Source organism: Herpailurus yagouaroundi, unplaced genomic scaffold, assembly GCF_014898765.1.
Source record: "Herpailurus yagouaroundi ecotype Mexico unplaced genomic scaffold, PumYag 28, whole genome shotgun sequence".
In the NCBI taxonomy this organism is placed as follows: Eukaryota; Metazoa; Chordata; class Mammalia; order Carnivora; family Felidae; genus Herpailurus; species Herpailurus yagouaroundi.
In genome coordinates this window covers 43,490,267-43,510,291 of record NW_024412376.1, presented here as the reverse complement: position 1 = coordinate 43,510,291, position 20,025 = coordinate 43,490,267, and the positions used below count along the sequence as shown (strand labels likewise).

The 20,025-nt window shown below is 43.0% G+C and overlaps 1 protein-coding gene across 11 annotated transcripts in view; it reads right to left on the bottom strand.

Annotated features, from left to right (window-relative positions):
* ZNF827 (zinc finger protein 827) overlaps nucleotides 1-18,122 on the bottom strand; it is a 143,630-nt gene extending 125,508 nt beyond the window's left edge. For 8 of the 11 annotated variants that reach the window (XR_005789506.1, XR_005789515.1, XR_005789516.1 and 5 more), the window contains exons 1-3: nucleotides 16,934-18,122; nucleotides 6,724-6,896; nucleotides 650-1,130 (exon numbers count right to left, since the gene is read on the bottom strand). Coding sequence is in view for 8 of the 11 variants with exons in the window: in XM_040473048.1 (XP_040328982.1) it covers nucleotides 650-1,130; nucleotides 6,724-6,896; nucleotides 16,934-18,047 (1,768 nt within the window). In the remaining 3 variants the exon portion in view is untranslated. The remainder of the gene's footprint in view (nucleotides 1-649; nucleotides 1,131-6,723; nucleotides 6,897-16,933) is intronic. The other 3 variants (XM_040473021.1, XM_040473000.1, XM_040473005.1) reach the window with 3 other exon arrangements.
* Nucleotides 18,123-20,025: the final 1,903 nt, after the last annotated feature.

The following is a 20,025-nucleotide window of genomic DNA, read 5'->3' as shown; positions in this document are numbered from 1 at the left end:
TACACAACAGGAATGTACTTGATGCCAAAAAACTATACACTTAACAATGGTTAAAATGGTAAATTTCATGTAAGGCGTATTTTATTACAACAAACATTTTTCCAGTGGAGAAAATTACGTAAAGGTAATCTTTATCATTTGCTCAAATTTTAAAACTGTAACTCCCGACAGTAGTCTGTGTGTATATCCAGAGACTTTATATGTCCTTTAAAACTCTTTCAAATTAAGGCAATAAAGAAACTGAATAGTGCAAACTGAGATGTTCCACACAAGCACTTTAAAAGAACCCAACGCAGAAACAAGTTAAATATGGCCCAAGGTCACACAAAGAACTGTCACCAATTTGGCTCACCATGTGTCCTGCCCCCCATAACAAGAACCCATAAAGGGGAAAAAACCAGAAGGAAATCAACAAGACCTGTTGTTTCTAGACCCAAACCATAGAGATGCCTACTTCCAAAGGACTGGGGAAAAAAAAAAAAAAAAAAGTCAAGGAGAAAATTCATGAAGGTGCAAACAAGCAGAATTCAAAGGGCTCTTGAAATCACCTAGTACTACCAGCTTATTTTTACAGATGAGAATCCTGGTAGAGAAAGAGAGAGAGAGAGAGAAAGAGAGAGAGAGAGAGAATACAACCCTATTCAAGTACCTGACAGCTTCATGAGAAAATCAGACGCCATCTTAACAGAGATGTCCTGGCTGAACAATGCTGACGCACTGTTGGCCACATACTCGGAGGGGTCTTTCAGCTTTGTGTGGTTGGCCGGCCTGTCGGCAGCATTCAGAGTAAAGGAGGTTGGCAGGCCGTTATCTTCCTTGGGTTCCTCCTTCACCAGCAAAGGCGAGACGCCAGCCCCACCCTGGCTAGTCCTCTCTGGAGTGTTGGACGTCATCATGGTCCCCACTAGCTCTGTCCCTCCTCCTTCCCTTTGCTGCCCCAGGCAGGCACTGTCACTGAGGTGGGGAGATCCCTTGACATCTGGGTCTGGGATCTCCTCCTTCACCTTGGCTTCTGTCCTCAGGAAATGCTGATGGCAACGCATGTGGAGTTTCAGGCTGAAGTGGCGTGAGGAGGTAAAAGGGCATAGCTGGCACTGAAAGGTCTCTCCCCGGTCCTGGTGCTGATGAACCTGACGGAGAAGCAAGAAGAATGAGCTGTCCACCATGTGCTTACGGAAAATGCCTCGTCGTACATCCGGACTATTCGTCCACAATTTCCTCACAGTACCAGGGCTGGCCCAGGAAATAAAATCATCAGAGGAGAGGTTTGTTACTGTGCCCCAAGTAATGAGGTCCGTCCCTAAACATAAAGCAGGTCCACGTAGGTTAAGAGTCCATTATTAGAGCCACACTCACAACTGAGGATGCTGTCTGCCAATGGAGGCTGTGTTTAGTAGAATCCTCCAAAGAGTTTAGTCATCTCATCTCGGTTGGTCTTTGGAGAAAATATAAACCCAGCAGAATTCGAACTTACATAATTACCAGCTGGGGGTCAAAAGAGGCAACCTGTCAAGCAATTCCTCTCACAATAATAAGTTGTGTGTACCCAATCATTGTCACTCAGAGAATTAGTTATGTTTTGCAAACACAATTTCAATTTTCAAAATGCTTCTCTGGGTAATTAAGAATGTGGAAAACAACGTCTCCGGGGTATTCCCGTTTCATAGACAGGGAGACTGAGACCCCACAGTAAGTGGCCTAAGCAAAATTACATATGAAGAAAGCACAGCAGAGTGGGAGAAAAACCAAGGTCTGATCTCCCCCAGGTATTCTCAGCAAGGTGAAACCAGGGTCTCCAAACGTGGTTCTATCAGGCTCCAGATTCTGACGTGGGCAATGGAAGAACGCAGACTTTTAAATCCAGTTCCAGTCTCGCACGCACAATACCTGTGGAAATTGTACGAAACTTTTCTCTTCTTGTCCCTACCAAAATGTAGTGCTTGAGAAAGTGAGGAAATCATTGCACTGGCCTGAGCCAGGCTTCGAGCTGGCAGGTGCTCATAAGCGTGTAACTTCCCCATTCAGCTCTGCCAATGAACTTCAGGGCTGACCTGCTACACCCTGCTATTTCAGGACTGCCCCTCCCTTGTGTAGAAACTGCCAATTGTGTAGATTTGGGCCAAATGATTTGGGGGAGTTGTGGGATCTGGACAAACAAGTGATCGGGATTTCAAAACCAAAACAGAACTGACTCCTCATCTTCCAGTGGTGACCTAAACGGGATTTGAACCCAGGTCTAACAAAGGTTAAAGGCTAGTTTGTTAATTCACTGCACTACCTGGACCCTCTGCATAGGCTTCCTTTCCAAAAGAGCAAGTTTTACTACAGCTGTTTATGCATTCTGAATGCAATCCAAAAGCATTATTCACCAGCCAAAACATACTTTTAAATAATGTTAAGTGACCAACAAAAGCAAAGAAATTAAAAGTTAATGGTGAGATCCTGTCGCTACAGCACCCCACTGTGGCTTTTTGAAAAAAACGGTCGAAGAGGTTCTGGGTCCCCCAAAGCATAAATTTCTCAGAAATAACCATATAAACTTAAATTCAGTTGCAGCAAGGCCTTGCTTGTTAAAATGCTTCCGCTCTGCCAGGTTGGGAGGGGCTGGGGGTAGGTACCCGTTTGTCACTGGTCGTTAACATCACCTCTCTCTGTTCTGTCACAACAAAGAGATCTCACTCTGGAGCTGATCATTTCATTTGCTTTCTCACAGAATCGTCCACCTAATTCACACAGGACCAGGCACCCTGGGGGGGGGGGGGGTTCGGGCACAGCCCCACAGGACCCTGGCAGATGCTGCCAAAGGCGTGCCCAGGAACCAGGTGGTAAAGGTCACGGGGCTGAATGCTTTCCTGGGAGCAGAGCGGTGGGGCAGATTCCGTTTCAGAAGTGTCCTTACATCTATTGACCCGAGAGAGTAGAGGAGCTAATCCAAGAACAGGAGCTCTGGAAGCAGCTTCTGGAAGAAGGAAAAGGACAGAGAGAGAGCCCAAGTCCTCAAGGCGAAAGGGAGCCCTGGACTGAAAAGAGTCTGTGCTCAAGTATTTTACGTGGCTTCTCTTCCACCAGATCCTGGCCTTGCTATATTTAGTTGTGGAAAAATCAGTGTCGGTTTAAAGGAAAAACAGTGGCCGAGGTGTTGACTTTCGCACTTATCGTTTTATTTGAGCTACACCTTCCCAAAGGGGCTGTATGTCGCATTTGGCCTTCGAGAGAAGTATTCTCTCTACCTTCCAGCTGTGGTTTCTTCCTTTCTGTCCTGACAGAAAAGCACTTTCTGTTATAACTGTAATCTCTTTAGCCTAACACTGGCTTTAAAATCCCTCCAAGTCTGCTAACGTGAAGAAATGCTTGTCTAAAGCATATCATTCTTTCCAGGCCATGTAGGAGACATCCTTACTGACTGGTCATTTTGCACGGGGCACCTAAGGACTGGGAATAGAAGGCACTGTTACATCATTAGGTCCATCTCCTGGTGGCGGTCGGATGGACATAAGGAAAACTTTGGCAAACATCTGCTCCACCCCCTTAGGGGACCAGGCCAGACAGGGAAGGGGCATCCTTGGGAATCACAGCTCCTTAAATGGCAGGCCTGAGACCGGCAGAGCTCAGCGCTCTGACCCTTGTCCAGTCTCTTACCATTACTTCATCAGTGTTCTTCATTTTAGCAGTCCTCACCTTTTCTGTTCAATCTTAGCTTACGAATTTCACATTTAATTCCCCTATGCTCACTCATCCAGGAAAGTTGTAAAAGACTTAATGGAAATCTAAGATAACCCTGAGGAAGCTGGAGGCATTTACAAGCTCCTTCCTCAGCTGCCCATAAAAACATTTGCGAGATCTACGAAGGAGGAAAGGCAGGTTTTCAAAAAAATGTACAGTGCCCAGCACCCGGTAGGAACACGGTAAATACAGTCCTTGTTGAACAAATAAAGGAGAATCCCAATTTGTCTTAAATAAATCTATGTCATCATTATAGAAGGATGTATGTTAGAACAACAATAGTGGTGATTTCTGTGTGATGGGAGTGAGGGTCAATTTTATATTCTTGTTGTTTACCAGTTTTTTTTCTAAATTCTCAGCATTAAAGATATATCACCAAAAAAAAGGCAATAAAATTTAGAGTAAATTCTTTATACCACATCATTAACCTATTTCCAAATGTAAACACTAAATCAGACAACTTTTGGATAATAATGACCAGGTTGGCTACATTTACTGAGTATTCTCCATGCCGGGCATTGTATTAAGTTGCTTTATGCCCATTATCTCATTTAACCCTTATAACGACTCCAGGAGATAGACTGGATGATTATCTCCATGAATGGAAACAAAGGCTGGGAGAGGTTAAATGATTCACCCAAAGTCTCACAGCTACTAAAGTTGTGGAACTGAGATTCTAACTAAGGTCTTTCTGACCGCACACAGCTTGAGATCTTAATCTACAGGTGACACTGCCCCACTTCACAGGCCGAACTCGTTTTAGAAAATCTATTCATATTTGTAGTCTCTGGTGAATGCAGCAGAAGCAGAAGCTATCCATTCACAAGACCACCGCCATCATATTCCTGTGTGGACTATACTTACAAAATCTCTCTAAAGTATGTTGAATCCAAACAAAACCATGAATTCTTTAATTAAAGAAAGAAAATGGTCCATATGCGAGGTGGAGAACAGAGAAAAGAAACAGTACACCATTTGATAAAATTAAACTTGCATGAGCCCTTCTCACACATCCCTTATCAAAAGCTGGAGTCGTAGCTCAACAGGTTAGGACACCATGAGTTTGAATAAAGTAGTAATTTCACACAACTGCTTTATTGTACTGGTTATTGATTTGTTCTGAAAGCATTCTGAGACCCCGCGACCCGCAAAGCCCTCGCGGCTCTCATCTGTAACACTGTCATGGCCGACCGTCTGTATCATCAAGGCACCCAACTCATCTCCCTGTAGCTTCAGGGTCAGTAGTTCCTGCTATTGAAAACCCAGCTTTTTTTTTTTTTTTCCCCATGGGTTTATAAATAGGTTGTTTTATGTGACCCTGAGCTGAAACCAAGCTTACAAGGTGTCAGGCTAGATGCAAGTTTTCTGCTCACTGAAGCTTTAAATTTGTCAGACCTGATTTCTAAACACAGCGTAGGACATAGTAAGGAAAACAAATTTTAGTTTTAAAGGCATTTCTTTTGAAGTCTCGGCCTGCTAATGAAACCCACTTTGCAGGTGTAAAATACGAGATTTTATTTTGGGAAGAGGTGATAGAGGATGAGGAGGGTGAAAGGAAAAACTAAGTAGGCTCAGTTAAATCCAACCAACCAGAACTCCTGGTTAAATGGATTCTGAAGATGAAGGGCATGCTACTCTCAGGAGAAAAAGGCAAATGATAGAAAACAAATTACATCATGGATTTAATTTTTTTTTTAATCTTTAGCTATTTCCTAAAATTAGTAGACATTCTGTCCGATCACATTTTTTTTAGAGCTACAATTATAAACGGTGATCACTGATCTATTCAGATGGATTAGACTACATGGCTTTGAAAAAAAGCAAATATCTTAATTACGTACATGCACAATGCTTCTTATGGCAGGAAAGTAAAAACTTCACAAACAATGTCAACAGCCAAGCCATATTGAAAATATCAGTGGAAAAATGAAGGTGTTTACTGAAATTAAAGAACCACTACTGAACATTTCTGTGTCAGATACTTTGCTAATATTATCTCCTTAAATACTAACAAGAACTCTTCCAGATAAACAATATCATTCTCATTGAACAGATGAGAAAATTGAGAGCCTGACATTCATTTGCTCAAGGCCTTTAGCTAGTAAGTTTCACAATAGGATTTAAATTCAGGTCTATCAAATTCAAAAGCCCATGCTCTTTTGATCTTGTGATTTTCTTCCTTGAATTTCAGGGGAAACCTTTATTAGTAATGGGGTCTGCCAGAAAGCTATCTAGATGACTAAGTTTTCTCCATCTCATGTACGAGTGAAATACAGAGTCTAGACAAATCTCTTATATGCTTATTACCAGTGCAAACTCCCCAGCCGTTTTTAAAAAGACATTGAAAACAATGTCCTTAGATGTTTGGTAAGTGTGATCCTGGGAATTAGGACAGCACAAACACTGAGAGCTTCAGGAGGACTCAGTCCTGTCAGATATGCGCCCCCACTCCCGCCCCCACCCCAAGCCTCACAGAGGGCAAAAGTTAAAGCCCAGGCTTCTCTGAAGGTTCTCACACCTCCTATAAGGCGTCTCTGGGTGTTCCTGTGAGTTTGTAAGCTGGAGAGCAAAGCAAAAGCAGAAGAGGACAGTTGCCTCTGGGGCGCAGGTCCAGCAGCCCATCGTCCCATAGTGGTCTTCCCTGCCCTTTGCTCTTCCCTAAGTCTTCCTCCTGGCGCCCCAGACATGTGTTGCCACGCAAGGCCATGGTAGGCTGCTTCTCCCCAATAGGAAAGGACGGCTCTACATCATGTCTATTATTTGGATACTGGAGCTTCTGTTTGGTTTTAAGTTCTTGGTTGTAAAACGAACGGGCAGACTGTCACAAGGAGACCCTTTCGAGCGTGCTTCATTTGCGCCACCAGCTACCTCAAGACGAGGAGCACTGAATGCCACAGGCTCCACCAGCGGCCCCTCTCCCAGGAGCCTCCTGCACTGGACCGTGTGCAAGAGCTCTGGCTGTGCCTCCCTGTCTGTGAGGCTCATCCGCAGCTGCCTTACCTTCATGTGGGATTTGAGATTGTCCTTGCGAGCACACCGGAATGGACAGAGCGGACACTGGTGACTTTTTAAACCTGTGTGGATCACCATGTGCCGCTTCCAGTAACTCTTCCTTTTTATAACCAAACCACATATCGGACACTGGAAAGGCTTCCCGCTTTCCTCTTCTGAGGCTTGGAAGAGGGAGAAAGAAAGAAAAAATTGAGGAAAATTCAAAGGTACATTGCATCCAGCACTAATTCACATGCACTGCTATATAAAAAACACTAATAATGATCCGGTATTTTTCCTGGGCAATTCCAAGGCTTTCTCCATGAAGAAGTTTTATTACTGCTTTTCTCCCAGTAGAAACCCACATCCATCTCATTAATTCCATGTGGCTTCCATTTTTCAAAATTTGATCATGCTGCCGTGGGAAAGTCTTACTTTCAAAGGCCATCTCACACTTAGGAAGGCATCTGCAAAGGGGCTCTGCCTGGCCTGTCCTCGTTCAGCCCAGAGAAGCTTGACTTCGGGGGCTTTGCTTCCCGAAGGAAACCTCCAGATTTGAGGCCATATCTGAATTCCTAAACTTAGAAAACAGCAAGAAATAAAGACAGGGAAAGACGCACTGCACCACACTGAAAACCAAAGAGCCATCATAAGCCTCACACACCAAACTCCTATGGCAACAAATTTTAGGATCCTACCGCTGACGTGGCTAGTTAGTCATGTCTGGAGCAAATGCTACTGCCAATTTAGCCATCAGGGGGTCTTAAGGTCAGGGCTTTTCCCCCACCCATTTCTGTCCCTCTGGTTGCCACTAACAAGATGCACTGCCTTCTCTGAATTGGGCCCCACAACCCACTTTGGGAAGAGCTACAACGAGGCAGTCACGAATGCTTCCATTTTTCAGGAACGCAAACAAACCAACTACTTCCTCCAAGGAAAGCTAAGCTAACTCTCTCCTCCATCCCGTCGGGAAAGGGTCTCTTTGTGACACTGCGGCTACACTGCTCAGTGTCACGCTCACGTCTGCAATTTGGAGACAGAATAAACACAAACAAGTAGAGCTGAAGACTCAGACTTTCCTTTCTTAATCATGAGGGATCAGAAATATTTCCGGGGCGCCTGGATGGCTCAGTCAGTTAAGCGTCCGACTTTGGTTCAGGTCATGATCTCTCAGTCTGTGAGTTCCAGCCCCACGTCGAGCTCTCTGCTGACAGCTCAGAGCCCGGAGCCTGCTTCGGATTCTGTGTCTCCCAATCCCCTCTCTCTCTCTCTGTTTGCCCCTCCCCTGCACTCTCACACTTTCTCTCTCTCGCAAAAATAAGTAAACATTAAAAATTAAAAAAATGTTTTTCCAAATGGATTAAATAAGACTAATACACTCATAAAGCAATACGCTCATATATGGAGCCATTTAAAAAAATGAACTAGATCCATAGATGCTGATACAGAAATATGTCCAAGATATCAGAGTTGGTAGATATGCAAGCAAGATATGCAAGCAAGATATGAAACTGTATGTCGAAGCTGATTCCACTTTTGTTTTACAATACCTGGGAATTAATTGCTAATACAGCAAGGTAAAAGGTTGAAAGGAAACGTTATAGAGAATGAGTCTAGCTGACAGCACTTAAAGCCATTCATTAAGCTTCACCGCTAAAAAGGGGACACTATGTGCCTTCTGATAAGCCATCTATCAATTATACCTATAAAAAGTTTAATCGAGCCTCTATATAACTACAAGTTTATCAGAAATATAGGTGATTAAAATAACAAAAACACGTTAAACACACACACACCCAGGGGACAGAATGAGCCAAAGCCAGAATGTGAGAAATTCTATAGGACGAATGCATCTCTTCAAGAGAACAGCGCTTGGAAAAGGGACACGGTTATGGAGGCATATTAAACAAATATGAAGTGTGAGGGTGATTTCAATCCTGACTTGAACAAAACAATTACAAAAAGACACTTTTGAGATAACTGAGGGAATACTGATTTTGGCCCAGGCATTCCATAAAATCATGAAACAATCATTGATCCGTTAGATGTGATAATAGTTATGGTGGCTATTATTTTTCCAAAGTTCCTCTCTGTTGGAGATAATGTATATGGTAATATTTACAAGCAAATGGATATGAGGTCTGGGATTTGCTTTTAAATGCCTGAGCAAAATAAAGAGAGGGGGTAGGAAGAACGGGACGCACAAATGACAGAAAACGATATCCTTTTATTAGTATGAAGATTGTCCGGAAGCATACCCAAGAAACCATTAAGCAGTCACCTGTGAAGAACTGTGGATTAAAAGGAAGGGGTCGGGGAGGGAAACTTTTGTTTTTATTTTATATTCTTCCATACACGTTGAATTTTCTAATGCACACGTTACTTTTATAATTTTAAGAGGCTATATTCTCATGTGTAAACTTTAAAATCATCTTATTATTTATTTATTGAGTCAATTGACTATATGCAAAGGACCGCTTATAATGGATGGAACCAGAAAGGTTCTGGAATACAGTGAGGATATTCCAAACACACTGTTTTACTGTTGCCGGTATAATAAGTAATACTGGTTACCCTAACCAAACAACCTGAAAAAAGAAACTCCTATTGAAAAATATACCTTCCGGTCTAGAAATCCTACTGGTGATGTTTCTGTCACGACTATTCTCTTTTCTGATTGGAGGATGGAGTGGGATTGAGGGTTCCCTTTCGTCCTAGGACAAGCACACTTTGTAGAGGCCTATAAACACACTTTCTTATTAATCTGACTGTAGCTTTCCTGCTGTTTTTTGTTGATTGCCTCTGCTGACCTGGAGTCCCATCCCTAACCTGGCCTCTCATTTTCTATTCTCCATTGTCATTTCTTCCATTCGGGTATCTTGATCATGAAGACTGCACATTGAACAATAGATTTGAGAGGAAGGACTGAATCAAGCCTCTAGGTGAGATTACTGTCATCAACCAGAGGGGGAAAAATGATAATGATGTCTATTTGGGGTTGTAAGATATCGAAATAACAGGAAAGAAACACACAAATAGGCTGCCGCTAATCCCTATTTTCCAGAAGTATTTCCCAGTGTCTCAACCCTAAACTGCCTAATGTTACAGAATTGCCTGGGAGAGGAGAGAAAAACGGAGATGTCCTCTACTGACCTGAGGTTTCTTGGCATATCACACGAAGGCAATAAAAAGGCATTAACTGACCAAAGGAACATCACCAGCGTCCCCTGGACACCTTGTTTTGCTTAATGTGACCAATATCTTTCTTATTTTTTCTTACGCCCCCCCCCACCCCGGGTCCCCTAGTGTGTATTATAGAGCACACTACATGAAACCTTGATATTAGCATTTCCTATAAATCTATTTTATTTTGGAGCTATGCTTCCTTAGTTTTAATTAATACCAAAAGACACACGAATTGTGTACAAATTAGGGTGTCCTTGGATTGACTGGGAAAAAAATTAGAATACTCATAATGAAGAGAAACTAATGGCAAGATATGTGGTCAAATAGCTACATTATTATAACTTTGAAATTTTTAACTGATCATGGCAGGAAAGGAAGAAGACAGAAGCCAAATGATAAAAGTAACCATAACACAATGATCTATTTTCCAAACTGGCCATTAATCTCCCCTGGTAACATCTGCATTTTTGTTTATTAGAAATTTTTTGATATTTTAATAGGATGCCCTCCATGTGTAAACAATGTTGTTAACTACTTTGGAGAAGGGAGGAAACAAGGATATATTCCAGTTTGTATGCCAAACTATTTTCAAGGCTATAAATTTCACTCGAATTTAGAGCCTAAGGAAATATGACCACTTCCTTAGACTGAACCACATATTCTTAACGCAATAGGCTTGAAACATTCATTATTTTACATAGTTTACAACCGTCTGGGAAACAATTCCCCCCAAACATATCACTAGCTAGTTAGTATCACCACAAGCAAAACTAGATCCCACCAAATGCTAATAAACCCAGTGGCATGGATAGCTGCTGATTTGCTTCTTTGGAGAAAACACATTCTCTTTACAGGCATTAGTATTAACTGGAAGAAGAGAGATAATAAATGTGTGCAGTTCTCCCGTCACACAGTAAACGGAAGCTACTGGTAGTAGCTGTTGCAATAATAGCAGTGACCATAAGTTCTAGTCGTACCCTCTAAAGCAGGACACTCACCAGGAGAGCAGATGTAAATTTAAACAACTGACATCACATAAATACATAGCCCGGGGCCTGGCCCAGAATGGCACTTTGTCACAGGAGCCAGGAGAAAACAAAGGAACGGGAGTCCACTGTGCTACACAGGTAGGGTCCAGCTCAGCCCAGGCAGAACTCTGATGGCCAAATTCAGCTTGGCAGGGAAAAGAGAGAGGTGGAAAATACAGAAGGGGAGGAAGGGGAGGAGGGGGAATGGGCTGGGGTGAGGCTAGAGGTCTTTTCCTGTGTGTCTCCAGCACCCAGCAGTGCTAGGTACTATGTGCAATTCAATAAATGTGTGTTGGATTGTAATGAGAGTAATTGGAAAGGGCTGGGTCAAGAGAGTATCAAAAAGTGAAATGAGTGCTAGAAATGGAAGAAAAAGGTACAGGAAGCTGCCAGCAAGTCCCAAAGGCAGCAGTGTCAGCCCAAGAGTACATGCTTTTCACATAGCACACCAATACATGTGTCAGATGAATGGGTGTGGAGAGATGTGCACGTACTTACATCTTACCTATTTCCAAAATGAATTTGGAGGAGCTGATATTCAAAACGCATACAGTATGACTACACCATTAATAAGATACAATGGTAAGCGTTTAAACTATTTACAATGGACAAGATCTACAGAGGCAATCTTGTGGGAGGTTTGATGGTGAATTTTAAGAAGCAACATATTTACTTCAAAAAAATTACATTTGTTTTGAGTTGATAGGGTTAAAGAATAAAAAAGGAAAAGCAAGGCATTTTAACACAGGAAGGAATCTTGGAGATAATTCCCAACTAGCTCAGTTTATATAGATGAGGAAGCTGAACAGAGGTGTGTGCTTATAATCCTTGTGCTAGTTAGTGGCAGTGTTGAGATCAGAGCCAATATCTTCACTTCCAGTTTGGCGACCTACCAAGTTGTCTACACATAAATCCACAAAGCAACAACACTTCATGGTGGGGGGGGGGGATTCATGGAGGTTTTTATTAACTTACGTGCTTTAACTCAAGGTAGGAATTTTTTTTAGTGTTTATTTATTTATTTTGAGACAGAGAGAGAGAGTGAGCAGGAGCAGGGGAGGGGCAAAGAGAGGAAAGAGAGAATCCCAAGCAGGTTCCATGCTACCAGCACAGAGCCTGATGGAGGGCTTGATCTCCTGAACTGTGAGATCGTGACCTGAGTGGAAATCAAAAATCAGGAAGCTTAACCAACTGAGCCACCCAGGTGCCCCTCAAGGAATGAATTTTATTTTTTATTTATTTATTTATTTTTAAAAAAAATTTTTTCAACGTTTATTTATTTTTGGGACAGAGAGAGACAGAGCATGAATGGGGGAGGGGCAGAGAGAGAGGGAGACACAGAATCGGAAACAGGCTCCAGGCTCTGAGCCATCAGCCCAGAGCCTGACGCAGGACTCGAACTCACGGACCGCGAGATCGTGACCTGGCTGAAGTCGGACGCTTAACCGACTGCGCCACCCAGGCGCCCCTCAAGGAATGAATTTTAAAACAAATGTAACTGTTTCGTAGGCTGTGAAATCAAACTTTCTTTTGGTACATCTTATGTGGCAACTTGCAGAAAATGGAGCTAATATGCAAGTAGTTTGCAGGTAGCGTCTGCATACTTCCCATATGCACCTTACCATATACATCAAAGGGGTTCAGGATGCCAGGTGACCCTGGGTATGCATGACCTTCATGGCTGTCCCCACTGAGGCCTCCTAACTTACTGCACATCTGAGTAGGATGACCCATCCTCCTTCCTAACAATATACATGGAATTAATATATTTTCATAGGATTTCATGGACATGTCTCTCAAATGCTATTTCAGGGTATAAAAAACTATGTTGGCAATGGATATCACCAGGTTTATCTGTTGTCTTTGACACTGATAATTATTAATGCATATTTTAATGATTGCGAAATATTCAATAAAACTAAGAAGTTTTAGATATCTGGATAGACTAGAGGCAGTCTATATTTAAATCACTGAGGAAATATAATTGAGGTCAGTGACAGATAGTTCTGAATCTTGATTAAAAAGTGAATTTTCTAAACAAGTTCCTGCCTTGTGATCATTGCCGGATTACGGTTAGGATAGCCATGGTCCTAATGGGCGTAGAGGTTACCTTACACTCTGGCCTTTCTATGCCTTTGCAATAATTTTAATAGCATCACGTAAATATGAAAGAAAACAGGATCCAGAAAACCTCTATCTATGGACCCAGGAAATATTCTGAGCCTCCAGTTGTAGAAGACCAGCTTGCTTCTCAGCACATTTAAATTTTACTCCGTGAAATAAGATGTTCTGGAGACCCTCTCTCTGAAACTCTCCTTGTTATTTCTTTTAACTGGGAGCCTGGCATCCTGGGACTCTTGCTGGCCATTTACAAGAAACTTTGTCTTTAAAATAAAAAGCATCTATTTTATTCTGAGAGGCAACAAACAGTAGCTTCAAAGAGAATTGAGTCAATGTGTGACATTTATCTTGAGAGCAAACGGACATAATCTTCTCTCTCCTGTGTCTCTTTTCAGAGGAACAGTGCAGCATGTGCTGGGGCACAGGGTCACATGAAAGAAACCTCCCTCCTCAAGTGTCACGTCTCTCTAGCAGGGGGGAAAGGCTACTGAGCGGTGGACTCTTTAAGGAATGAAATACACCATGACCTGGCAACAACTGAATCCTGTTCAAAAAAGAGGAATAAGGTCAGACCTAAAAGACACTTTTTTTCCCCCCATGGTTTGGACTTCCCTTGACCTAAAGAAGGTCGAAGAAATGCTGGGGTCTAAATTACTCAATACAGGATTGGCTTTTCTAGCACATATCTCTTTGTAACTCTAGAATCAACTTTATGTGCCCTTTTTGCAACATTTTTGGGAAACAGCTTTAAAACGTGAGCCCTGATTGAAATCAAGATGGTGCTGTAGTTATTTTTATGGATTTTTTGTGTGTGTGTGTGTGGGTTATTGTTTGGGTATTTAAATTATTGGGCAACAGATAATTTTCTTTCTTTGGTGCAAGAAACTAGCCACACTATTCATTTTGAATTAAATGAAGATTTCTTTCTAAGCTAAAGGAAAAAAATAATAATGAGAGATGCTTAGAAACATGGGTGACAGCCCTCACCACATTCTCCTAAATGCTTTCTTGGTATGTCCAAGTTACATCTGAATCTAGCCCCGGGTCGCCCTGAAGCCCACACTATAGAGTGTAGAAGGGGTGGGGGACTGGATGGAAAAGATCCATCTTTCTTTCCACTTCTAAGATTAAAAAATCTGTAACAGCAACCAAATCATCTCTCTGTGATATGAAGGTAAATAACAGAATTAAATAGTCTATCCGCTCCTCCTTAACCCATAATCTAGTTAGCATGCTGCGAAGTGATGACATCGCTTTAACTGAGAGGGGCACACAGGCAGGCACCCTTCCTCCTGTTTGCAACCCAGGGAGCAAGAAAAAGAACTCAAATTTAGGATGGGCACACCGAACATTTTTCAAGGGGCCATTTCAAGAGCCCTCGTGTTTGTCTTCACAGCAATCTTTCCTCTTGTGTGAGTTTTACAAAATGGGTGATTTTTTCCTACAGTTATTGGTCAATGGAACTGTTTTACCAACTCATGGCTTGTGCACAGAGGCACGTGGAGAACAGGTGACTTGGGTACCAGTCAACCAGGAGGGGGTTGCAGAGACACAATCCAAGAATTTCCTCTCTCCTCTCTCAGTTTGGTCATTTTGAACATGCATTGATTAAAAGAGTAAGTGTTTTAGCAATAGAAGAAATCCAGTAATAAGAAAAGAAAAGAAAATGATTGTTTCTAGATCTCCGTGTTAAATTCTGCTGAGAAGCTCGTTGCGATGGTTTCATGAATTAAACGCATTTAAACCATGAAGGGAACCTATCTTTTCCTTTGGGTATGTATCCTACAACCAAACAGGCAGAAAGTCTACCGTGCACTGGAAGTTCATGACCTCTTTCACATCTTTACATGCATCTAAGCCCTGGAGTGAAAAAAATGATACTTCACCACTGTTGCTAGCTAACTCAAGACGTTTTACAATGACAAAGTGGCCACAACGTGCCTTCAGGAGACACAATTTTATCAGTTACCTCTTTCTGAGCCTTCAGTCAACTAACATTTATTATTAATTTTATATAAGCTTTTCTAAGTAACTGAAGTCCATATGAATTTGTAGTGTAAATACCATAAGTGCATTCATTCAGTAACCAGATACAGAGAATATTTATAAAACTACATTCAAAAATTTTTGTTAATGTTTATTTATTTTGAGAGAGAGACAGAGTGCAAGCGGGGGAGGGGGTGAGAGAGAGGGAGACACAGAATCAGAATCGAAGGGAGGGGTGGAGAGAGAGGGAGACACAGATTCCGAAGCAGGCTTCAGCCTCCAAGCCGTCAGCACAGAGCCCGACACGGGGCCTTACAAGCCATGAGATCATGACCTGAGCTGAAGTCGGACGCTTAACCAATTGAGCCACCCAGGCGCCCCTGTATTTTATATACAGCCATGCCTTTCTTCCTGCTGCTCCCCTAAATGAAATTTCTATAAATGAGGGGTGATTTTCTCCATTGCAAGATTACCCAGCTCCCTTTGCTCTTCTCCTGGTTTCCTAATTTTAGCCATTTCACCAGATGGCAGGTAAAAAGTGAGGAGAAATGAAACTCGGAATGGATAAACATTTCAGGATTTTATGGACCCTTCAGAAACTCTGGAGTGACTGGTTTGGATCACTTAGAGTCATAAAATTTCCAGGTATCCATTTCCTTAGTTCTATTCTGCTGTTTACACAAGTTTTAAAACAATTAGAATTAGTGCATAGAGCTCACTCAGCAATTTAAATGGAAATTTGTCTGAAGTGCATCAAACCAATGTTAGCAGCGACCATTCAATTATTTGCCATTCATCAATGTGGCTGCAAATAATCAAAGCTGGCTAGACATACACAACAGCAGTGTTTACACTGACGAGGGCACACATAGTCTACTTCCTGTTCCAATCTGACAGGATATCCTCGGGAGACATCTGAAACTCCATACCTCCATCCCGGGACCATGAATTTACCATACGCACAATTTAAAAACAACCCAGCACAAGATGGGATGCTTCCACCGTGAGAACTCAAGTGACTAACTTTCTCCCTCAGACGAGTCACTTGTGAATGTCAGGGCTCCACAAGACAACTACTTCTCCTTTGGAAACACTGTCCTCCCAAGAAAAACTTATGATTCAAATTTTCCACATGCACATGCCTTCAGAATCTGATTGGATTTGAATTTAAAAAAAAAAAAGCATCTGCAGGAAATGCTTTGATTATGTCTGAATGACAATATTCTTTAGGGTTCTTCTATGGCAAGAAATTACAGAAGAACAGGGTAAGTGGGAAAGGTTTAAATTCCACACACACACACACACAAATAATAAAAATGCTAACATAAAAGTATACAGTGTGATAAATTAAGGCAGAGTAGTTACTGTATACAGAAGTCCATTTGTGATGGGAGGTAGCAGGAGGGTGGGCTCTCCCTTGTCCACTGTATCAAAAGCAGCGGGTTTTTGTGGGTTTTTTTTTATCCCCCTATGTTCACTGATGCCATGCACTCCATGACAAAGCTGCTTTGATCTTCTCCCATTAAATATGTCTTGTATGGACCTAGCCTGCACTTGGTAAGAAGAAAAAAAAAAAAAGATCATTTATATGAAAGGGAGGAGTACTGTACGTCTCCAAGATTATTCATTACCTTTCAAAAATGAAGCTATTTGTGAAGTCTTTGTGTAACACATACATGAAAGAATACTACGCTGCTTGCTTAAAGTATTTTCTTGTGCTCCTGCTTTCTTATTCCTGCCTCGGATCAGATGGGGACCCCTTCCGAATAAAGCAATGAACAAGACATTGCAGTTTACGGTCGAAAGAAAGAAAGAAAGAAAGAAAGAAAGAAAGAAAGAGAAGGAAAAGGAAAGAAAGAAAGAAACGTACACGATGATTGAAATAAAAGACCCCATACCTGAGCTGGAGGGTTTAGAAACTCTTCCCTTAGGAACTGGGAGTAACAATAATTCCAAGGACTGTGGTGGTGGTGGCGGAGGCGGTGGAGGCGGTGGCGGGGGTGGTGGGGTTACTTTCTCTTGCTTCTTCTCTGAAGGCGGTGGCGGTAGAGGGTCCTCAGGCACCAGTGATGATTTCTCAGCCAGAAGACTCCCAGCAGCCCTTGCTGCTACCTCTTTCAGAAGGGCCGCCGAGGAGGTCATGGAAGCCAGGGAAAGGAAAGAGCTGGCCGGGGGTGGGTGTTCCTGACCGGGAGTCAAGCTTCTCTCACTGACTTTCTTGGATAAAGCTGCCAGCGTGGAACTGGCAGACTGGGAGCTAAAAGGGGAGGAAAAGGACTCAAATCGCATGGTCTCCTCAGTCCTGGTGAGAGATTTGTCCTGCAGAACGGCATTGGCTGCGGCTTTCAGTTTGAGGATGGCTGAATCCGGAGACAAGCCGCAGGTGGTGGTTGAGTTTGACAACCACTTACCTTGATTCCATATAAAACGGTTACTTGGAGCGTATTGGTCATTCTGTTCCTGCTTCTCAGCCAACTTCCTGGCAAGAACACTGAGCTGCTGGGCATGGTGGGACGGTGGGGAAAAGGAGAGATTCGAGCCCACGTTCACTGGGGACTCCACCCTGCCATTGGCCGTGGCGGTGGCATCAAGTTTGAGGGAGCCAGCCTCCAGCAGCCGCCTCAGGTTGCTGCTCAAGGGCTTAGTGGAGCCTGGGGGGTCATCCTCACACAAAGAAGACACGCCAGGGGAGAGGTGATCTTGACATTGCAGTGAGTCTCTCAGGACCTCACCGTCAAGTCCCACCAGCTCCAACGTGTGACTGCTGGGAGTGGCACTTCCCAAGGAGGTGTCAGGGGAAGTGGACTGCTCTTGGATCCGGTCCTCCAGAGACAGCTTATAGTTCTCCTGGACTTCTCCATAGGATGCTTCTGACGGAGTCTCTGAAGAGTTTCCATACCAGTGCTCTCCTTCACTGAGTTCTCCCTCCGCCTCTTCCAGCCTACTAACATCTGGGGGAATTAAGAAGATCAAGTTTACTCCCCAGTGGGCAACAAGCAAGTCTGAAGACATTCAAACGGAGTTGTTGACATGCTTCCTCTTCCCCTCGCCCCAAGAACCACAAGAGAGACAGCAGCAACCTTACCAGAATGTCAGGTGCTGAGTCAGACAGTCTTGGCAGAAGCCTTCTGAGAGAAGGTAAAATACTAAACAGGCAAAGGTAAAAACACACCCACCTACGAAACATATTCATCTTTCTATAATTATTCCAGACAAATTGAAATGGAAAAGAGGGAGAGAGAAAAATGGATCTGGGAGAGAAGTAACTGCATGAAGAGACTGCTATTCTCAGTGGTGGGGGAAATGGAAAGAAACACGTTTCCTTGTTAAAAAAAAAAAAAAAAAAAAGAAAGAAAAAAGAAACCGGCATGATATCTTTAGTGTCGCATCAGAATTAGAGAGGCAGCCTGGCAGGGTGGGAAAATGTTGTCTGTGAGGAACAAGACAGTGGGAAGCCGCTTCCCCACTTTCTGATTCCACGACCTCAGGCAAGTCGCTTAGCTGGTCTGATAGAAGAGGCAACTGACTTTTTTTGAAAAGTTCATCCAACGATGTAAATACTACCTGCCTGTTAGATATTACAACTGCATCCAATTGTTATGAAGCTTAAATCACAATAAGCATGTGACTGTGATTTGCAAACAGGCAAGAACTATATAAAAATCAGATCTCATTCGCAAACACTGCTCACATTACCGATTTCTTAAAGTGACAGCATTTCCCATGTTATGCATGTTACTTCTTTGAGAGTCCTGGATTCCGATTACCAACATGCCTGCCATCTTATCACAGGCAATGATTAAGAATTTCTCTCCTCACTCCACTAAGAGTCTCCTTTAATTATTTTCCGTCCATTAATTTTTCTTTCCACCACTACCACACTGACTGCCCACAAAGCACCGCTCCGTTGGGACTCCCAGCCATTCCAAGAGCACCCATGAGCTCTGTCATTGTTCTACCTTTGCTCAAGATATTCCTTCCATCAGGAATGTCTTTCCTCAGAAAACCTGACTATTTATCCTTCGCCTGCCAGCTCAAAAGTTTCTTCCTTGTGATTCTCCCCGGAACTCTCAGAATTAATCTCTCCTTTCTCATTCATTCACTTATCCAACAAACAACTGTGGAGTATCTGTGGCATGCCAGGCATTGTTCTAGATCATTCTAGACTGAACCAGACTGAACCACACTGAACGAAAATCCTGCCTTCGTGGAGCTTCATATCCCAGGAGAGGAAGATAGATGGCACACAAAATTTAAAAACTGGTAAGTCATACAGTAAGCCAGAGGTTGGGAAGTGCTATGGGAAAAGATACAAAGCAGGGCAAGGAGGATGGGAAGGTAGGGAAGGTAGGAGGTAGGTTGCAATCTTAAATAGGATGGGCATATGGGGCCTCACTGAGGTGGTGACATTTGAGCAAAGACTTGAAAGAAATGAGCAGTTGTTCATTTAGCTCCCTCTGGGAGAGCGTTCCATGCAGAGGGAGTCACTGTAAAGGCCCCGATGTGGAAACACGTGTCCGTGGCCCAGCGAGGAGGCTAGTGTGGGTAGAGTGCGGTGCGTAGGGGTCAGAGCGGAAGGAGAGGAAGTCAGAGAAGTAACATCAGAGAAAGAGAGGGAGGGGAGAGAGCGAGGATGGGTGTGTGTTGTGAACCAGTGAGGCCATGCAGACCTGCAGAACACTGCAAACTGTGGAAAGGTCTTTTGCATCTGGTGACATTGGGAACTACCAGAGGGCTTTGATATGATATGGCTTACATTTTCTTTCTTTTTTTAATTTTTTAAATGTTTATTTATTTTTGAGGGGGGCGGGAAGGGGCAGAGAGAGGGAGACACAGAATCTGAAGCAGGCTCCAGGCTCTGAGCTGTCAGCACAGAGCCCGACGCGGGGCTCGAACTTGGGAATGGCGAGATCATGAAGTAGGTTCAAGTCAGACACTTAACTAACTGAGCCACCCAGGCACCCCTGATGTGACTTAACATTTCCAAAGG